The sequence below is a fragment of the Pseudopodoces humilis genome, chromosome 2, assembly GCF_049639895.1.
Source record: "Pseudopodoces humilis isolate 2021_Gansu_Grassland_sample_001 chromosome 2, ASM4963989v1, whole genome shotgun sequence".
NCBI classification, from domain to species: Eukaryota; Metazoa; Chordata; class Aves; order Passeriformes; family Paridae; genus Pseudopodoces; species Pseudopodoces humilis.
The window spans coordinates 12845674-12866793 of record NC_142201.1 but is presented as its reverse complement, the minus strand read 5'-3'; the positions used below and the strand labels follow the sequence as shown (position 1 = coordinate 12866793).

General features: G+C 37.7%; 1 protein-coding gene across 1 annotated transcript in view; it reads left to right on the top strand.

The window, feature by feature from the left end:
* Positions 1-21120, top strand: part of PDK3 (pyruvate dehydrogenase kinase 3) — a 53816-nt gene that overhangs the window by 16471 nt on the left and 16225 nt on the right. Inside the window, exons 2-5 of the mRNA XM_005516701.3 lie at positions 2454-2595; positions 9225-9296; positions 16833-17017; positions 19118-19207. Coding sequence (XP_005516758.3) covers positions 2454-2595; positions 9225-9296; positions 16833-17017; positions 19118-19207 — 489 coding nt within the window. The remainder of the gene's footprint in view (positions 1-2453; positions 2596-9224; positions 9297-16832; positions 17018-19117; positions 19208-21120) is intronic.

Genomic DNA, 21120 nt, shown 5'->3' with positions numbered 1-21120 from the left:
TACAGGTGTTGCTGTGAGGAACAGCAGCCAAGGAGCAACATTAGTTTGCTTTTGCTTTGAAAGCTGGAGGATATCTAATTACTGCTGCTCCTGGTGGGTAGCCATTCTCTCTTGCCATGCGTGTGCCGTCTGGCAGGCAGGTAACTGACCTGATGCTAAATGCTGAAGCAGCTCTGTGGAGGCTCTGAGATAAACTGATTGCAGCTAAGGAGCTGATACAAGGACCGTGTGTCCTAAACCAAACAGATGAGCTGAACATATGCTGAAGCAAGCTTGCAAGCTGGGAAGTCTTAAACCAGAGCTTCCTTTCCCCTTTGCACTGAACATGCAAAGGGACTCCAAAGGGCTCTGTACCTAAAATGTAACTGTACAACAGGTCAAGGCAGCTCCTTAAAAAGAGACGGTTTAGAGCTGCTGGGTTGTGATAGGTTGAACAGAGATGTGTCCTTGCACGTGGGAGGAGAGGATGTGGGTCTCTTCAGCCAGCCCTGACTGCCTGTAGCAGCTTTTGTTTGTCTTGCACAAATCCATGAGCTGTGGGTTCTTACTCATAATTTTCTAATTTTCTGTATGGGCTGTGTTTCATTCCTTTTGCTTTTTATCACCTAGAGAATCACTGCACTTGGCTCTCAGTCAGTCTTGGGACGAAGCAGTTGTTGTCTTTGTTTTGTGGAGCTTTCTAGGTCAGAGGGTATAGACTGAGCTGAGTCAGAGAGTCTTTCCTGTTGTCCAGCCTCAGTCTTTAAAGACCTGCTGTATACAGTGACTCATGAACAAACAAGTGTCTGTCCTCTGTTGTAGGTGAATTGGTATCTGATTTACTTGAAGGATAGAACTCTGAAATCATTACAGTGCTTCACAGAAAATGTAATATCTTGTTTCCTTTGTCTAATTTTGACAGGATGTGTGTGTTTGTAATTGAGATATGAAAATGTGAACAAGTTAAATAAGTCCAAATGTTTACTGGAAGAACTATAATGGAATTGGTAGCACTATCAGAATTTAATGAGCCCAAGATTGATGATACCTAAATGAGCAAGAAATAAAGGGAAATCCTAATCCTTCCTGCATATTCCCAAAGCTAATGTTAGGGTTTAGGAACTAATCCATCAATGCATGTTACCTATGCAAAGAAGGTGAAAACTCTGTGATTATAATGGGACTGTCTTAAAAAGTATCTCCTTGATTGTGCTGGTTGCATTGTACTTGAATCTTGCAAATTGCAAATCTCAGTGATTATGTGCCTAGCAGGGCTTTTAACACTTTCTGGTTTGCTTGAACATAATTTATAGCTCTTACATTATGCCTTCACTCAGAAATTTTGCGGATGGTTGAACTGGTTATCATCACAAAAGACCTTTGCTGTCTTTCTAGATGAAAGCAAAATCCTGGCTGTTCATTACAAGTAAAACATGGACTTCTTTAAAAATTTAATTTACCTGAATTGTTTAGAAATTAGTTGTGATAGAACTTCCCCCGCTTGTTAAATGATGCAAAATACAAAAAACTATGTGAATTAAAGTCTGATCTTCCATCTAAACTACTTGGGCAAGTGGCTTAATAACTTGTGCTTTTAAATATTTGTGGAAAAAGTTTTGTAGGTATCCTTAGTAAGTACATTAGCTTAAGATTGCTCTTAGTTGTGTCAATTCATATTCATATGAATTCAGTTCATATAGGATGGCTTCAGAGAATTAATGTGGTTATCTCTAGGTGTGCAGGAAGGTATTGTTATTTTGCTGGATCCATTTATTTGCTTTCTGACTGTACGGTTGCGGGGGTTTATGTTTTATTTTCAAAATACTAGCCTAGATAAAAATGTGTTTTAAAAGTGAAAGTTAATCTTAGCTGAGGCCTTTCCAAATGAGAATGTGGTCATAAGCACTGGACTTTTCCTTCCAGGTCCCTAGTGGGAATCTTAAAGGCCAATCCTAGGAGGGATGATGGCCTGTGCTGGTCTCACCAAGTACTGCTCAAATGTTAAAGTGTTGAAGGTTGAAGAACATGTGACATGAAACATCAGCAACTGTTGTCACTGTTCTGTCTTTTTGTTTCCACTCCTTACCCTCTCTTATGAGTGCAGCATTTACTTTTTAAAAGCTCACTTTAATATGAAAGTTGTATGGATAAAAGCTAGTATTTTGGGGTCTTATGCCAGGTAATTTTCCGTCCTTGATATTTGATGAGTTTCATTTCTATGATGAGAAATTTTTGTTTATGGGAGAGAAAATGAGATTATGTGAAATGTGGAAGAATGTCAGACAAAAAGCGTTAAGCTCTAGGAAGGTAAAAGTTTAAAATATGTCTCACGAGTGAGAGGAAAGTAAAGGTGAGTACTGAAATTGCTTTAAAACTTTCTATTTTCACAAGTGGTTTTTGTAAAGCTTCTAACATTAGGTAGTGTAAAATTTGATCTGGTGCAATGGGCATCTGTTTTTCCTTTCTTCTGACAGGTCGTGACAATGCCTGCGAGAAGACTTCATACATGTTCCTGCGGAAGGAGCTTCCTGTGCGACTGGCGAACACCATGAGGGAAGTCAATTTGCTGCCTGATAATTTATTGAACAGGCCTTCGGTTGGGCTGGTACAGAGTTGGTAAGTTTAAAAAAAAAAAAAAGTGGAATGAAAATAAAGCTAACACTGTATGTGTTGTTTTGCTTGCAACAGGGAATGTTGAATTCTTCTTAATTGGTCAGTTTTCTGCCTTGAATTCTCTTTATAGTGTCTTGTCAAATGAAGTTTCATTTTCTTATGTCTAATGTTGATTGTATACTCTAATCTGGATCCTAGCTAAGGATTTGTAAGTTAGTCTTGTAATTTAGTAAAACTTACTGTTGTCTACCAGGTAATGAAAATGAGTCTGTAACTTCCAAGAGCAAGCTTTTTAAACATTGCTTACTGTATTGCACTCATGGCTTCTTGAAACAGCTGGTCTTTCTCCTTATTCTTCCTTTGTCAAAAATATTGAGAGAAAATTAAAACTTCATCTGCTTTTTCACTGCTAAATATTTAAAAACATATGGTATTCAGTGGAAGTTATGGAATGGATCAAAAATCTGGTGTCATCCATTAAACATTCTCCATTGTAATAACTAGCATGGATCCAAAGTGATTCAAAGACCTGCCATATTTTCCACAGTAATTAATTTCTAGCTTAATTGCATGTTTGGTGAGATTTAGAGACTGCTGCCTTGGATATAATCTGCACAAAAAAATTGTTGTTCATGGGTCCATTTACCTGTTAATCCTTTTCCAAAGACTTTGTAAAAATATTTTTGCGGTATACAACAGAAGTGCCTCTGTGAGCAGCAGCTTATTTGATGGTAAAAGTAGCTAATCCTTTAGGTTTGTGTTAAATTCAGTCATAGCCTTTGAGCCAAGAGCTTCTGTGCTGACTATACATTGACTGCTGGCTTGGGTATCCTATTTATCAAGCTTCAGACTTAGAAAATATAAATTAGGATATGTGGTATTGTGTTTGTCTTCACAAGGTAACAGTGGATGTCTTGATGACCACTTGAAGTATAGTGATGAAGTGCTTCAAGAGAGTGTAAATGCTGTAGAGCCACACAATCACTTTGTGGTTAAGTGGCAGCTTGCGATGTTTGAAGTCTTGTCTGTCTGTCTGATGTCACAGGAAGTTGTTATGCTTATAGAAAAGAGTAGATAATATGCAGGTCTTTTAGGTTTTTTTTTATCTGGTTGACTTGTGAAGCTGTCTTTAATGAAATGTGGACAAATAGGTGAATGAAGAAAAGGCAGTATTTTTTCTGTTGTGACTGCAGCATAATACTTTTAGTCCAGATGTCTGTGCTGTGGCTTATGCTTCTGCCCTGCCTGTATATACAGAGCTAAGCAACATTTGGATCCCTCTGGCAAAGGAACTGAATGGGTGTGTTCAGAGTGGAGGGCCCCTTGAGAATTTTTGTTGAAGAGGTTTGAGGTCTCATGGTGATTTCTATGGCCAGAATAGATACTACTGATGAAAAAAAGGGAAAAAAACCCCAAAACTCAAAATGAAAAAAAGCAGTATCAAGTGTTAAGTCAAAATGTGATTTGCACTATCACAGCTGTAGACCAATAGTTACCTGTTGGACAGGCTAAAATGCCAGACTGTGTTGAAGAAGTTGGAATGGACATCAAGCCCAGAGATGGAAGTTTGAAACCAAAGTGTTTTCTGTAATTTTTTTCTAACTTTGATCCAAAGTTTTTGTGGAAAGGAGTATCTTCATTGAGATTATGTGAGAATGTTTTTAACATCTTCTGTCAAAAATAAGAAAAGTAATTGTAGCATTTTCCCCCTGATTATAGGTGTGGATTTTAAAGAGCTTAGTTCTTATTTTTCTGTTCAGAGGTTTTTAATTGCTTAATTAAACATTTACCTGTAGTTTGTAATTCCTGATGATGAACCTTGGGCAAAATTTACTTCTAAATTTATATTTTAAAAAGACCAAGCCAAAGTTTTTATTAACTTCAGTATGAATGACATTAAGTAATATGCAGCTATGCTGATAGCAAGTTTGGAAATACATTTATAGTTTCTTAACTTTAAGTTTAGAGATACCCAGAGTGAGATTCCTGAATTTTATGTAGTAGAATAAATAAATATAAATTGCTCATCTGTTTTGTGAGTGCATAACATGAAAGAAAATTCTTGAAAGCTACTTCAAGAAATTATTTTTTTTGAGGGTCAGATTTCACAATTCTTTGTTTTTGCTGTGCCATACACTGAGAAAGCTTGGCAATTCATTAATAGACAAGCAAAAGTCTTTTGTACATTTGCCACAAGTGAGCAAGACATTTAATTCCTTATTTTAATGTATTTATTTGTTAATATTCAGTAATTTTTATAGTCACAAGAATGTTTATTTAATTTTTGCTATGATTTTACACTAGAAAACTTAATGGTTTTGTGTGCTTTTGGTGAGACTCCAAATTAGCTGGAGCTTTAACATTTGAGTTCCCAATCTATTCCTTAATGCCAGCATTCCAGAAATTAATAGTCCTAATCTTTAGGATGGGTTTTATTAGACTTTTAAATTAAAGTGGCTCTGTAAATAGAGGAATAAGAAATCAGCCCTGCCTACAGTACAGCACAGATCCTTTCCCATCAATCCTCTCTGCTTCCAGCCATCAAACATTCTGGATTGTGTCAGTTTTCTCACCCCTTATGTTCCTCTTGGGAGGCAGCCTGGTTTTGTTGCTCCCTGCTGCAGGCAAGGCTTGTTCTCTCCTTCTCCAATCCATCTCCATGGCCATGCTGGAGGCACTTTGCTTCCTGTGCTTCGATGCCTATCAGATTTTACAACTGATAGCTTGATTGCTCTTGGGAGAGGTGCTCTGTTGGTTTGTTCTCCTTCCCTTCCAGGCTCCTCAGCCTGATGCGTGCAGTACTGAGGAGAGGCAAGACCACTGTCCTTCCTTTGTGCTGCTCAGCTACACTCTCCTGAATAAAGCTGGCATTACCCAGAGAGTGAACTTTTAACAAGCCAAAAATAATAGTTTTGCATTTCAGTAAAGGTAAAACATCAGCTTTGCCCAGTTTGAGTTCATAGTTTAATTTATGTGTATCTTTTGCAAGGAGTAGGGAAGGATAAAGTGACTCAAGACAGTATCACAGTTAATATCCTCTGGCTGTGAACTGCAATAATTCCAAATAGCAGACAGATCAACAATCAGCACCTTGTTTTCAGTTTTTCAAAATCAATGGGAAACTTGCTTGAGCCAAAGAAGTGGGCCTTTTTTAGGCCAGCTTTGAGAGGGAAATATATCTAAAGTGCAGGTAGGATACTGAACATGTGGCAGAATTGTTTAATAAAGGATATGGTCACTAATGTGATGAAGGAAAATAGTTACAATAAAACCTAACAATAGATAAACTTAGAGATTATAAAACTTCAAAAGTAAGTGTGAGGTTTGCACAGTATGCTACTCAGTTATATGTAAAATGCACATTTTATTTAGTCCTGGACAAATTTCTGTATTTTTCTTTAGTGCTTTTCCTTAGAAAATGCTATAACTTTTCGTTTCCCTCTTGGGAAAGACCCATTAGAGAAATACGTACAGTTTGGGGATTAATAATTGGGTTTTTCTCTATTTTCTGCATTGAGACTATGCTAACAAGATTGTGTTACCATGGAGATTTGTTTTATCATTTTAGTGCTTTGATATTAGAATGATTGTAAAGGAAAATCTTAGTGAAATACACATCAGGGAAAAAGCAGAAGTGTCTTGCATTAATTTTTTAAGAAAAGAAAACCCAGAGCTGATATTTTGGGCTTTTTCAGTGCTTTCATGTATGAAATGTGCCATTCTAAAATTATTGCATTTGGCAGACTCACAAGAATTCAATCTACTTGGCAGTAATTAACAGAAGAACAAGGCAAAAGGGTACTTGAAACAATAGAGTTTGCCCAATGAATTGTTGTGTATTGTGATAAAAAATTAAACACCAGAAAGACAATAGGTTTGACTTTGATTTCTGCTTTTGATGGTTCACGAAACATAGCATAATATAACTGACATTCTCTTTTTCTCATATATACTGGATTTTTAAATTTTCTTTTAGATTTGTATTCTGTATAGTTGTATTGATTTATTAATGACACAGCAATTAATGCATTATTCTGGAACTTTTTCCTTTTGTTCTTCCTGGTTGGTAATTTTGTGTGAATTATGTTTAAGCATCACAAGGTCTTGCTTTTCATTGCTTGATAAATCCTGTAGTTACCACTTTCATTTATCCCTCTCTGCACCTACAACTCAAAAGAACAAGGAAGTATATGGATTGTATGAAAAGAGAATGACTTTTTCACACACACTTGGAATGAACTGGATTGCTGACTGCTCACCTGTCCTCAGAGTGTAATGGTGGTAATCATTAAGACCAGATTTACAAATTTCCTTTTGAACATATTTTTTCTTAATTTCTTTAATTTTGAGCTGTTTGGGAGAGAGAGAGGGGGTGGAGGGCTGAATTTGGTGTACAAACTGAAAATCACACCTACATAAAAGAAAAAGGTGCTAAAAGCATTTGCAGCTTTTAGTTTCTATTCAGAGATTTAAGACACAGGGTATTACAGCATCCCAGACTAGGTGATGTACAGTGGTAAGTACTGAGCAGTGGGTTACAGTTGTTTGACATGAAGTGACTTTTTTCTAGCTTGGTTTAGTTGTGGGCTTGGAAGAAAATAAAGTAACTTAAGTTTGAACTTCACCTTTTCTCTGAGCTGACTTGTTGGATACAATGCTTTTGCTAATGAACTTCTAAAGTAGTATTTCCTATATTTTAGAATCAGAAGGAGAAAACTAGAGGAAAAGCATTGCCCATTTCCATAATTTCTCCAGTAATGGCAGGCAACCAGTCAAATCCACACAGTATAAAAATCAGCTATCAGCTACCTTCAGTAGCAGCAGCATTCATTGCTATTTTATCCTTGTGTCTGCACAGGATTGCTGCTGTTTGACATTTATGGTAATGGGTCTGTATTAAAAGCAACGTGCTATGTTGCTTCTCAAGCCTGGTGGTGTCTTACAGAAACAGGACTTTCATAGTCTATGATAACAGGTGGGGGTTGAAGAACATGTATTTCTGAGTGAGCATGATCATAATTTAATTGTTTCATGTGCATCAGCTGAGTTCAGTGTGATGGTTGTGAAGTGGTGCCATCTCTTAGCAGCATAAAATAACATCTTTTGAAATAAGCTATACTAGGGATATTAACTACGTGCCCTATTTGTAAGTGACAAATATTTGAGGGATTTCTGTAATGGTTCCTGGTGTTTGCAGGAGAGCACAAATGCAGTGAGGGACAGGAGCTGGTGTTCCCGTGCTGACCATGTTGAAAATGTCAGTGTCCCTGAGCAATGTCAACCTGTGGTTGCAATGTGAAATGGGGGTGGAGTAAGTGGCATGTGGTTCTGGAGGGAATTGTCACAGAGACAACAATGCTGTCCCTAGCTTCACTTCAGCTTGAAGATGTAGGGTGAAATTTCACGGTCTTATTAAGCTGGTCTTAACATAGAACTGCTACCGAAAGACCTTATGCAATGATCATTTTGTTGAGCTGACCTAATCTATTGGGTAGCTGCTATTGAAAAGGGAGAGGCTTGGTTACTTGTTTTGCTTCTTCCTTGTGGAGGCTCTGTGGTTATCTTTTCTCTCTTGTGTTAGCTTTAGCTGTTTAGATCTTTCAATTAGCTGTTCTCGTGTGCAAGAAAGGTTTGTTTGATTTTTCATCTATTTATTTCACCACTGCTGGGAGTTGGAACTGTTGACACACACATCTGATTAACATCTGATTAGTGTTGATATTGTAGTTTGAGTGGCAGTGCTTAACCAGGAGTGAAGGGATGGTAATGTTGAAACTCTCCCTTTTTTATGTGTGTGATTGATAAGCTTATGTGATTTATCTCAGGAAATATGTCCTGGTTCTGTAGTCCTTAAAGCTTCATCTGTGCTGCTGAATGCACCTGCTCCAGGGGTGATCCCTGGTCCTGAGGCGCAGTGCTGTGTGTGAGGTGGCAGAATTTATCCTGATGTTGGGCCAGTGACCTACAGAGCAGGCTGGCCATGTGCATGTTGAGGGGTTCTGATTTGGGGGCTCTGTGGTACCTCTGGGGCTCTAAGCCTTAGTTAATCTCACGTGAACTAGATATCTGAACAGGAGAGAGCTGTGTTGTGTAAGAGGGGTTTTTATGAAGCTGAGGGTTGTGTCACACAGAGGAGCTGTGGGAGTGTGTGAATGGCAGTGCTCTCCCGGAGTACTCTGGTATGACCAGCAGTCCTGTTATTGTGCCTTTGGGGAGTGTTCCCCTGAGCTTTATTTTGAAAGAAAATTGGGTTGCTCTCTAAGGAATATGGGAATAAACTAACATCTGTACAGAGTAGATGAGTGGAAAAATCAAAGTTCAGGGACAAACTACCTGAAATTACAGATGTATGTGTGGAGAAGTTTTGTTCCTGCTAACTCCAGTTTGATTGATATAGCAATTTCCCTGAATTGCAGACTGTAAGGTCATAAGTAATACTTTTTAACTTATATATTGTAGTTGCTTTCTTTCCCTTTGTTGCAGCATCCCACTTACTCTTAGTCTTTGCAGAGAAATGTGTACTATGCATCTATTACTTTTACGTGACCCTGTAGTCTTAAAATTAAATAAATTCAAAAGTATTTTAGGTTTAAGTATTTTAATTGTCTATTTATAATTTTTGCTTATTTCAGGTACATGCAGAGTTTCCTTGAGCTTTTAGAATATGAAAATAAAAGTCCTGAGGATCCTCATGTTCTGGATGAGTGAGTAATTTATTTTTTCTAACAGTCCATTTTAAAACAATCTGTCTCAAATACCAAGTGGTTTTGTACTATAGGAAAGCAGTTACCTTATTTGTAAGGTGGAGTATGTATTTGCAAAAGCTCAAATTGTAATCTGGAGTAGAATGTAGGTATCTTAAGTGCTTTTGAAAAATATATTTTGTATTTATGCAGACTGGTAGTTTAAGAAATGGCATGAAATGCTGCCTCCAAGGCTGTATTGAGAAAACAACATGGATGTGAGTCTATACTTGCATATCAGATACTTAAGACTAAAATGTCATTTTAGTACACATTGAGCTTAGTGTTCTGTTGTGCATAAAGTACATTAACACATTATTAGTTTGATTTTTTTTTTTAAGTTTTAAAGCATTCCAATGTGTCAGTCATTGTTTTTATCTAAAAGCTTTTTTAATGGACTTCAATTAGTGGTGTTCATCTACCTCACTGAATCACATTAGATGAGAAGAAAGGAAAACTTAGCCAATTCTCTTTATCAACAAAATCACATTGAAATTGCCATTAGAATGTTTCCTTCAAATGTGTATGCATCAAACAGAAAAGAGCCCCACATGTGAGAACAGCAGGTGCAACATATGCATCAGAGATTTGAAAACAAAATGAAAACACACACACCTGTCTAACAATAGGGTCTGTTGTTACTCTGTACCTATATCAGTCAACTTTGTTTCAGGATATTACTTCTTGCAGGTTTTTTGTTCCATTAATTAGCTGTGTTAAGGTAGTTTGTCTTTCGGATTACTTTTTAAGCTCTGAAATCCTGCATGATCAAGCAGTGCTTTATAGAGTTTCATAAAACATCTTGCTTTGTTTGTGTACCATGTGGCCTGTGCTGTGCAAAAATGGTGTTTTGCCTTCAGCAAACTTCAGATACATTAACTGTGATGTTATATTAGGTTACATAAGGGCTTTAGGAGGTGCTGCATTTCAAATGTTGTGGTCCTTTGGTTGTGGGTGTGTTATGTGAGATCTTGACACATTTTAGTTTTTGTGTTTCAACCAGTACATGCAGGAGAATGAAGTTACCTGCATGGCAGAGCTGTAGAAGGAGCCATAAGGATTACAGACTGACTGACTTGTAGTGCTGTTGAACAAAGGGAAAAGAACCATTTGCTCAGAGTACTATGCTGGAATGCTGCCTGCAGTTCTGGTTACTACCTTTTTGGAAATTGAAACACTCACAGACTGTACTGATGGGAAAGGAACAAGATTTAGAGACTTGGATAGTTCTACCTCTGAATAATGCTGAAGGCATTTGTTTAGACTGGCGAAAAAAGATACTGGAGACACTGGAAGTCAACATGTGCCAGAAAAATAAGATCACTATAATAAAGGATAATTGGTTGCTCTAACTGAAGAAGTGGAGAATTAAAAAATGTCTGGTTGTTATTAAAGTTGAGAATGTGTGCAGGGCAAAAAATAAAGATTGTAGTATTGAGAACAGACTGAAGGCTGTAGAGCATCCTGTTTTAAAAGCTTTTATAAATGTATTAGATAGTTTTTTGTGGCATTCTAGGCATGTTTAATCTGTAGAGGATAAATCAAATAGATTTTTTCAACCACCTCTACCTGTTATATTTTGTGATTCTGTATTTACTGTTTGCTGATGACACAGGAATTTCTGTTTGTGGCTAGTTTATCAGCAGGCTTTCCTTTATGGGATTAAGTTACCAAAACGTAGGTGTCTGTTGCCCTTTGAGATGGCATGAGCTGTCCTAAACACCTGTCCTCTTAAGGACAGGTCCTCTTAAGCCTGTAATGATCAGGATCTGTGGGTTAAGGCAAGGTGTTTATGTCGCTTCTGAAACCATCTTTGGTGTTCTGTACTTAGGTAACTGAATTTCAGCTTTTTATGAACATCAGAGGTTCAAGGTAGATCACAGCATAATAAATATATATATATTTATAAAGGCTAACGAGTCATTCTCTTGGACATCTATTTTTAGAGTCTCATAATTAACACATGAATTACGTGATTCTGCCATATGGATATGGCATTGTTGATTTTTTTTTTTATGGCAACTGCAAATACTGTTTGCAATGCTCTGTATGAGTATAGTAGAACAAATATTTCATAATGAAGAAAATACCAATATCATTCAGGATAACTGTTTGTTAAAAGCTTTGAAATATTGAAATGATTGTATTCTGTGCAATTAAGTACATATAATAAAGATGCATGGAATTTATTGCTACCTATTGAGGTGAAGTTCAGCTAGGGTCTTTGATAACAAGAATTGTCTTCTATATTGCATCTGGCCTGTGAAAAGAGATTAAAAATGTATTATCCGATTAAAGAGCAGATTTTTTTCTTTTTGGCAGTATTGGATAGGCTGTCTAAGATTACAAAGTCAGATTTACTCTCCTGCTCAGGGATGTCATCTATTCCTAACTTACTAAAGGCTGTCATTAAATTGCATATTGAGCTGTAATTAGAATTTTTAAAATATTCTTTACAAACTATGTCTATCAAAAATACTCTTAACTATGTCCATATTTATTTTATAATAACCCACAGATAAATCTAACAAATTTCTCAACTCCTGTGACAGTATTCCATGTTGCTGTTATCTAGTCCTATCTTACTGTTATGTCTTGTGATCAGAAGCATTATCAGTATGGTCAGAAAGTATTAGGAATGCTGGTAGTTAAATGAGCTGCTTTTCAGTGGGGAAACCCCCCACATTTCTAAGTTCATTTAAGTTTGCATAAAAGTTTTCTTTTCTGAGTGCACATATCATTACATATGGAATTTGAGCCATTATCTGTGACTTTTAAGTGTCTCTAGGGACATACAGGAGTAGTTCTTTACTTTAAGCAGATTGGTTTGCTTAAAGAAACGCTTGGAAGATTATAAGGTATGTCTGGTCCTTTGGATCAAAGCCTTTTTTGTGCAGGCAATATCTGTGGGGTATCTCTGACTGCTTTGTCAAGAGCAGCCTATAATGAGGGGTTGGAGCAGCTTCATCTCTTGGCTCCTTTCCACTGTCCTGTTCCTGTGTGGAACATGCTGTAGAACAGCACATTTTACATGTTAGTGTTACAGGGTATATGGCTCATAGTATGGAAGACCCAGCCTTGCATTCTTTGGTCATCAAATGCCCATCCTCATCCAAGGCCTGTGGGATATCAGGTGATTTAGGCATTTCATGATGGCCCCCATTTCTTCTTCCTTTAGCTTAATTAGTGCCACAAGATGTGAGTCTTGTGTGGGTATAAGTGCTTTTGTTCCAGTACCATCCCAGCAGCTTCTGTTTGGAGCTGAACATGGTGTCTACCTCAGACTCTCAAAAAACATGAAGAATAACAGAGCAGTTGATTTTTGGAAATGAAAGAGTGCCTTGTTGGACTTCCTGTCAGCTGAGGTAGACTTCTGTTTCTGTTCTGGCTAATCAGGGTAACAGTAGCAGAGGAGAGAAGGAGAGCTAAACTGATTCTTCAAGGAGGTTGGATATCTGCAGATGTGCTCCATCAACTGGCAGTAATTCTTCAATTACTGTTTTCTAAAATGGTGCAGTACATTTATCAGCTGAACAGAATACTGTCCCCGACTATTTGTGGTTTTATCGCTGCTTGTCTGGGGAGCCTGCTCTGGTATTCTCAGAGTTTGGGCTGTCCTTCTGAGGAAACCATTTTCTGTATTAAAGTTACAGTATTATAGATAGCATCCATGTACTGGCACAGCTGTGTGTGAGGCCACACAGTGAAGTGAATTGGGAAATGGATGTAGTGGAAGAATAGCCCACATTCAGCTCAGTGGTCCCTAAAATGTTACAGTGTGTGCCCAACAAAAGCAGCCGTGCCCCTGCAATGGAGAGGGTGAGTGATTAGAGGAGTAGGGGCAGAGGCTAAAGTAAAGTTGATGTTTTTCAGAGTGGCCCAGCTTCTCTGTGCTCCTAGTATATGAATTGGAGGGCAGATGGATTTTCATGAGTGTTACCTTTTTGTCAACATTGGACAAAATCCTTTGAAGTTATTTTTTTCCCTTGGCATTGTTCTAATGAAGCATTTCAGAAGTGTTTCAGTTTCTCTGTTGCCTTCTGTTGGTTAGCAAACCTTATGAAGCCTCACTGCAGCATTGCCACATTACTGTCACTGTCAGTAGTATGGGCATTTGCCAGATGGTATGTTACTTTTACCTTTTTGATAATGCAAATATCTTTTTTGAGCTGTAGAGGGATCAGGTGGAAGTTTTTGCACAGTTCTGCCAAACAGTGTGATAACAGGAGCCCTAAGATAAGGTGTCCATGCTTGGTGAAGGGTGCAAGCAGGTTGGACATTTCCCAAGACGTCACTATCCAGTAAGCACATAGAGGTTGAAGCTGTGTTTCAAAAATTGAAGGGTTTGTAAAGCATGCTGTTCTCATGTGCTCTCAAATCACACTTAGAGCAGCCGCTACACCCCCAAGTTTCTTTGCTGATTTTTCTCTTTGTGGCCCTCTCAAGGGAGGGTGTGCGGGGGAGTGCCCTGGAGCTGGGAGCCACTGAGGCCGTCAGCTGCCAGCATGTCTGAGATAACACGGAGGAACTTGGTAAACAAGGAACCTTCCTTTCTGCAGCATTGCAGTTAAAACAGGGGTTTGGTGAGCAGTTGGAGCTGAGTAAATATTGGAGTATATCTGATTACAAAGGTGACATTTTGTTACTTTTACATAATGTGACATGCTGCTTTAATTAGTTTTGAACTTTGGAAGTAGACATACTTTCTAGTGGAGAAACCTTTCAGAGTGTGAACTTTTACCTCTTTCTGGTGATACTCAGCTGCCAGCTAGCACCGATTCAAAAAAGAGCAGCCATTCTGAAAAAACCCAAACTATTGCATTTGTTGCGTTTGAAAGGGTATTTACTCTACTCATCACTTTCATGTTTTTCATCTTTCAGGTAATACTATCCATAAGAGACACTATAAAAATTCCCTTTGTTTTTATATTGACTTTCTTATGCTTGTTTTCTTGCACTGTAATGATAGATCAAAACACAAGAGTATATACAGGTTATTAGGAAGTTAATTAATAAATGTCACAACACAAGTTATTTATTGTATTTGCAGAATTTTTTGGCCTTTATTTATTTAACACTTGTGGTAATGGCTCAAGTATTCTTCTGTTAATACAGAAAGCACTGAAGCTCACTTAACTAAAGTAGCTTCTTATTAATAATTTCTCATTTGTCAAACCGACTGCACTATTTATTCTTTGTGGTTTTGAAAATACACAGAATTGTGGACAAAAAATTGGTAAACAAAAATTTTTAGAGCTGTTCTGGTGTATTCCCAGTTAATTCCATAAACAGTTTAAAAATTCCTTGATATGGTCCCCCACAGTTTGAGTCCAGTAAAAGCTTTGTGGCTTTCAGGCGTGTAGCAGGTACAGGGACTGTAAGGAATGAGTGTTAAAATTAAGATGTGTTCTGATTTCTGCTCTGCTACTTTGAAATATGCCTATATTCTTGTGTTTGCTCCTTTAAAAGCATCTGCTTGATGGAAACACGTGAGTGAACTCAGTTATCGTGGAAGATGGAACAGGAGGTTTGTCATATCAGTGCAATAATGAAGCAAATAATGAGGGATTCCTTTATTATATATTTAGTTATATGCTGACTAAGCTTCAGCTAGGATTTTGCTGGTCTGCATCAGATAAACCTAAGCCCTTTGCCCTTTGGCATGCTCTGTGCATTTAAGCACTTTGGTAGTGGGCTGTCAGTGAACAATTTGCCTTCTTGGTATCAGGTATATACTGTGGATAGTGGAGATATTTAAAAACAAATAGCAGAGCAAACAACAGTTGGGAGAGACTGCTGTCAATTCTGTTTCAGGTGTGACTGTAAGCCTTGCTTCCAGCTATGCTCTTTGCTAGGGTCTTGTTGCTCAGAAACAGAGAAGCAGCACAAGTACAACCAGGCACCAGTCTCTAACATCACTTCTCAGAGGTAACAGATCACACAGAGTCAAGACTCAATAAGCATAAAAACTCTGTAAACGTTTTAAGCCTTAAGTGTTCTAAGCTGCCAAGTCAGCAAGACTTGTAAGTAGAAGAACAGTCATATGTACTGTGATAGTATTTAGAATGGGGAATTAGGCAGTTAAAACTTCTCATTTTCTGTGCAACAGAGTAGTGTTGAAAGACTGCTGAACTGTTTGCTAACAGGCAAAAACTGGTAGCTAGACTTAGGATCAGGAAAAACCAGTAAAAAGGAATCCTACATTACTTTGCAGCTGGCATGGTAGAGTAAGAGAAATTATTTTAAAAGTGTATCACTTGTTAAAAATGGTATTAAAAAATATTACTGCCTTGCATAAGTGGTTCTGGAAAGGAAGAAAACATCTGATTTAAATGTGGTGACCAGTGGCTGGTCTTTTTTACTTTTTGTGGTCTTAGTTCTTTCCCTTGCTCATTTGCAGGGGGATTGGACTAGAAGACCTTTCAATGATTTCTGTGATTCTTTCATTAGCTCGTGTATATTCTACTTTGGATAAAGATAATTAATACATTTATTTTTAGTATTCATTATAAATCTACAAAGAATGTTCTGTTCATGTTTTTTGGAAAAGAATCTGTAGAGTTGCAGATACAGACATATCTGAACAAGTCTTCCACCTCTGTTTTCTTTGGAAAGCTGTATTTCACCATTTGTACTTTCTAAAACAACATTACATATACATTGTGGCATTAACATTAATATTGGAGAATGTAGCACAGTTGAGTAGTACTGATTTTCCATGTTTCCTCTTTAGAAAGCTATTAATAATTGATATTTCAAGTATTTATGGGTTTGCTTGTGGGGGAAGAAAAGGATGAGCACATTGAAGATCATAGGTGTTGAGCTGCCCTTGGCAGGAGAAACAGAAATCCTCCAAGCTGTTTCAAAGGAAATGCTTGTTAAAAAGCAATGGGAGTGTTATCCTCGAAGTTGCTGAGCTCTGGAGGAGAGCTCCGTTGCATTCGCTCTGCCATCCAGTGGTGTCAGAGGAAACTGAACGGGAGTCGCACAGCTGCCTGTCCTGAGATTCTAACCTAGCCTGGGAGACCCCGGGTGAAGGAAATGCATTCAAAGTTCACTGCATGGGTTGAGGTGTTGGGAAGAAAACACGAATTTTTCTAAGGAAATTATAAAGGGTGGTCAAGTTATTTTTCCTGAGTTTTCTTTCCAGTCTCCCACCTGTTAGAAGTTGCAGGGGATGACAGTTATGGTAGTGCATATGATTGCAGTGAATAAGAATCTTTTGTATCCATCAATGTTGAAGAGAGATTGATTTAATTTCGGGAGATATTTGGGGAGAGAATAACTTACTTTGGGGCTCTAAACGCTTCACAGGTTTTGTGAGGGAGAGGTTGATCAAATATGTCTCTTTAAATAGGCTTGTTTTGGTGCTATATTTCTGGATTTTCCCTCTGATATTTTGTTATTGACTGGGAGGCATAGTAAACAGATAATATGGTTATGCTGTTGAATTTAATTTTATTTCTAACAATCTGTTTCTAATTTTGTTTCCTTCAGCTTTTTAGATGTTTTAATTAAAGTCAGGAACAGACACAATGACGTGGTTCCAACCATGGCACAAGGAGTGATTGAATACAAGGAAAAATATGGCTTTGATCCATTTGTTAGCAGTAACATCCAGTATTTTCTAGATAGGTTCTACACCAACCGCATCTCTTTCCGTATGCTTATTAACCAACACAGTAAGTAATTGCTTTTCTCTTCCTTGAAAATTCATTAGTTATTGCTTGTAAACCTGAAGATGAAGCTTTGTTTTGTATTTTTTTTTCCTTACTCATGACTATTCTGTGCTAATTATGGCAAAAGACAATACTGGCAACTGATTAATTTGGTACTTGGCAATGATCAGAAATGAATCCAAAACACCAGTGTGCTTTTTAGAATTATCAGTCTTTGTTAGTGTAGCTTTCACTTTTTAGTCTTGTCAGCTGAGATGGCTTGTGAAGTGATACATGAAGTATTTTTAGGTAGTAGTAGAGTTGCTGTATCTTCCTGCTCACAAAACTTTTTGTACAAAACAATTTGTAGTGCTCATATTTATTATGTAATGAAATGCAAAGATGCTGTAAATTTTGAATAGGTTAGGTACTATACATATTGTTTTTTCCAGACTTTCTTGCCTTATGAAGAGGTTGAATATCTCTAACTGAAGTTTTAAATTATATCTCTTGGCTTTCCTCACTTCCTATTCCCTATTTATGGATAAATGCTGGAATTAGTAATCCTTTGTCATTAAGTTCTATTTCATTTGTTGTTACTAATAAACTCACTTTTTTATATTCGTGTTACAGAGTGAAGGGAGTTACTTGCACAGCTCCTATTAACCAATATGTGCAGCCATGCAGAAAGTGATCTGTGTAAAGTTAAGGACAGTCTTCTGATCTGTTTTAGTGTGTCTTGTGCCTTTTAGCTCTAGAGCTTCATTCTCTGCTCAGTGTTCTGCTTTTCTGAGCTCTTAGAAATTGTTGTATGCTACGGATAATGTGGCTGCTGGAGTATGAGGTGTTTCACTACAAGTTGTATGTCTTTCCAGTAACCTCTCATCTGCCTAACAAATGCCTTGCTGTGCGTGTACAGATAACCTGAATGTGGAAAAGCATACAAAATGAGATTAATGTACAGCTTTTTCTTTATTTGCACCTGGGCAGAGAAGTGAGAGACATAAAACCAAGTTAAAAGGCTTTCATAGAAGAGTTCTAGCAATAGAGTGCAAACATTGTCCTAATAGAATTCTTGGGCTGAGTACTAGCATAATTTGCACTAATTCTAAAATATTAAACTTGATTCATTGAACTGAACAAGCTTTTCCTATGGACCTTTGTGTTTAACTGGTTGGAGCTTAAAACTGCTTGTAGATGCTTGAAGTTTAGTTAACCTTGTATAATGTATGTTAGCAGTGTTAGTGGTCTGTCTGTGATGGCAAATATTAATCTTGAAGCACTGAAGAAAAAGATAATTGGAAAGCAGAATGCAGACCCAAGCTTCTGCCTAGTTTGTGTTCCTGTTCCGACATTCTGTGCAGACTGTTTCCTACAGCACTCTTCTGCAGGACACAGTGCCCAGTGTGTGAACTTGCTGTGCCCAGCATGGGAAGAGCTTTCAGATATAGACTTTTGCTCACCTCATGCTGCACCTGCTTCATGTTAGAGCTCACTAACTTGCTAAAATGGCAGAAAATCACTCCTGAAATAAAGTACAAAATCTTTCTACTTCTATGAGAGTCTTCTTTAAACTCTTGGTGAAGGGTCTGGTGAGTACCAGACACTTGTACAAAGAGGCAGTGGTGATCATACTGCTGAGATCCAGGGAGAAAGTTGAGTGAGTGAGAGAGATCTCTGTTCGACTATGAGCAGCTTAGGTGAGTGTAAAAGGCTTTTAATGATGCCTTACAGTTCCACAGTCCTTTTTACTTTAATGTCTTCATTGTTGTGAGTGCTTCTGTTCTGACAATGGTATGAATGAAGTGTTTTATATTTTAATTTTATCTAATTTTTGATGATCTGCTTTGGAATGCAGGTTTTCACCTTAACCTTCCCACGTCATGAATTACGTTTTAACTAGTCTTGACTGTAAGAACTGAAAATAAAAAAAAAAAAAAAAAGGGGAGGGAAGATGAACAGTTAGACAAGTAGTCTTCTTAAATGAGGATTCTGGTAATCTGCTGGGGTAGCTTTTTACAAGATGATGCAGTATCCAGTAAATCTCAGATACCATCAGATTCAAACTTTCTGGCCTGCCTTAAGGGTAATAAATAATTTACTACCATTTCTTTTTTATTTTAGCACTTCTGTTTGGTGGAGATATTAATCCTGCTCATCCCAAACATATTGGAAGTATTGATCCTAATTGTGATGTGGCAGAGGTGGTTAAAGGTAAGATGAAGCTAATATTTCTTTCACTGAAATCCCCCATCTTAAAATAGTCAGAAATACTTTATTTAGAAACAATAAACTGAGGGTGATTTAAATAGATTTTTTCTTATTTTATTAAAGGAAAGTTCTGCTCACAATAAAGCCCTGGGCTTGTTGAGACTTTGTGATGTCTTCATTATTGAGAAGAGAGAAACTTTTGGTCTGTTAACAGAACTAGGAAAACAATTTGATTTTTAATAGCTTTAATCTATATTTTTAAATATCAGATGAAGTGTCTAAATGTTTTGTTAAACTTGAGATTTTTTTTTTCCTGAAATACTTAGAAGCAGGTTCTCATGTACTGCTTTTGTATCACGTGCTGATATTACAGAAAACTGAGAGTAAGTGAAATTTCCATTTTGTTTAGTTTTGTTTTGCTAGGCCTTTTAGTAAAATGTCCTCAGGTGTACAGATATCCCAGTGAAATTCCACTTTGCTGTGTCATCTGATCATACCACAGCTTGTTTTGTCTCCTGCAGAAGACATGGATGTAATGGTTGTACCTGCGTGACCTGGCACAGAAACACTGGAAGTCCTGTTTGCTCTGTGTTGTGAATGTTTACATGCTTTCAGAATGTTAGCAAGGAGGCATGAGGCAATGCTGGCTGCTTCAAGAACTTCTCTGTGGAAGTTTCACACTCTGGGGGTATTTATTTGCAAATGCAGTCTTGCTGTAGGAGAGAATTCCAGGTTCTGTCCTTCACTGCTGTTTGTGCAGCCTGCAAAGGGAGAAGGAGTGTGCTTCTTCCCTTCACTTTTTCTCAGCCTTTGGTGAAGTGAGAGGGAAACCTTTCTTATCTCAAAATCTGACCTGTGTGATAGCTCACTTAGTAGTGCTTTTTACAGCTCTCTTACCAGCATTTTTTTAGCTCTTCTTGGCTCCTAGTGTGGCCTTTTTCAGCAGCTTTTTTTTCTTTTGATTGACCCTACTCCACTTTGGCCTCAGCATTTTTATATGTTGCGGCCATGTTGTTTATTTTGCTTTGAATTCTAATAGCAATATTTGAATCAGTTTTGATCATCAGCTTCACAGTTACTGCCTTGGACAGGGAGTGCATAGTGTCAGAAGGTGCTACATCCAGTTTTCAAGCAAGTAGCTAAAATACATCACACACAACACTGACCAAACAAGGGCATAGCAAAGAGTGTTCATTGTTGCCTTTCAAAGAAACAAAATGTCCTTAAAGACTGGGGCTTGACAGTCCTGTCAAGGAGTCAAGGTTATTGAGTCCTTTACCGTGTAGAATTGGTGGTGGGGTTGATTTATGTTCTATATGCTGTGCTAGCTCCCAAATGTGCTGGTTCACAGGCAGCATTCTGAGCAGATTATCAGTTAAAATGTTGATTTTGGTACTGGTATGTGCCAGCTATAAACCTTGTATACCCGTAAAATAATGAAGAAATTATTTAAACAGACTCTTCCTGCTTCAAGCAGCTACAGCAAGTGTTGTGTCTGTGCTGCCTGGGGTGGCTGTCTGTCTCACTGACTGTCTTAAGACTTTTGAGCACACAGCAAATTCAGGTTTTTTTCCTGGAGCCAGGATTTTAGATTTACCAATAGATCCCTCACTGTTATTGCTACTTAATCTCCATCCACACCATGAAGCATGCTATGAACTTCACAGTCTCTTCAACAGTCTAAGGACTCTGCCAAAGAGTAGGCTTTTAGAGGAAGATGAAATGTTAGACTGTACTCATACTGTTTGACCCAGATTTGCTAAGAAACGAGTAAGAAATCTTTCAAATACATAATTGCAGAATGGGTCAGGTTGTAAGGGAGTACAGCAAATCATGTGGTCCAACCTCCCCCTGCTCAAGCAGGGCCATCCCAGAGCACATGGCACAGGATTGTGCCCAGATGGTTCTTGAACATC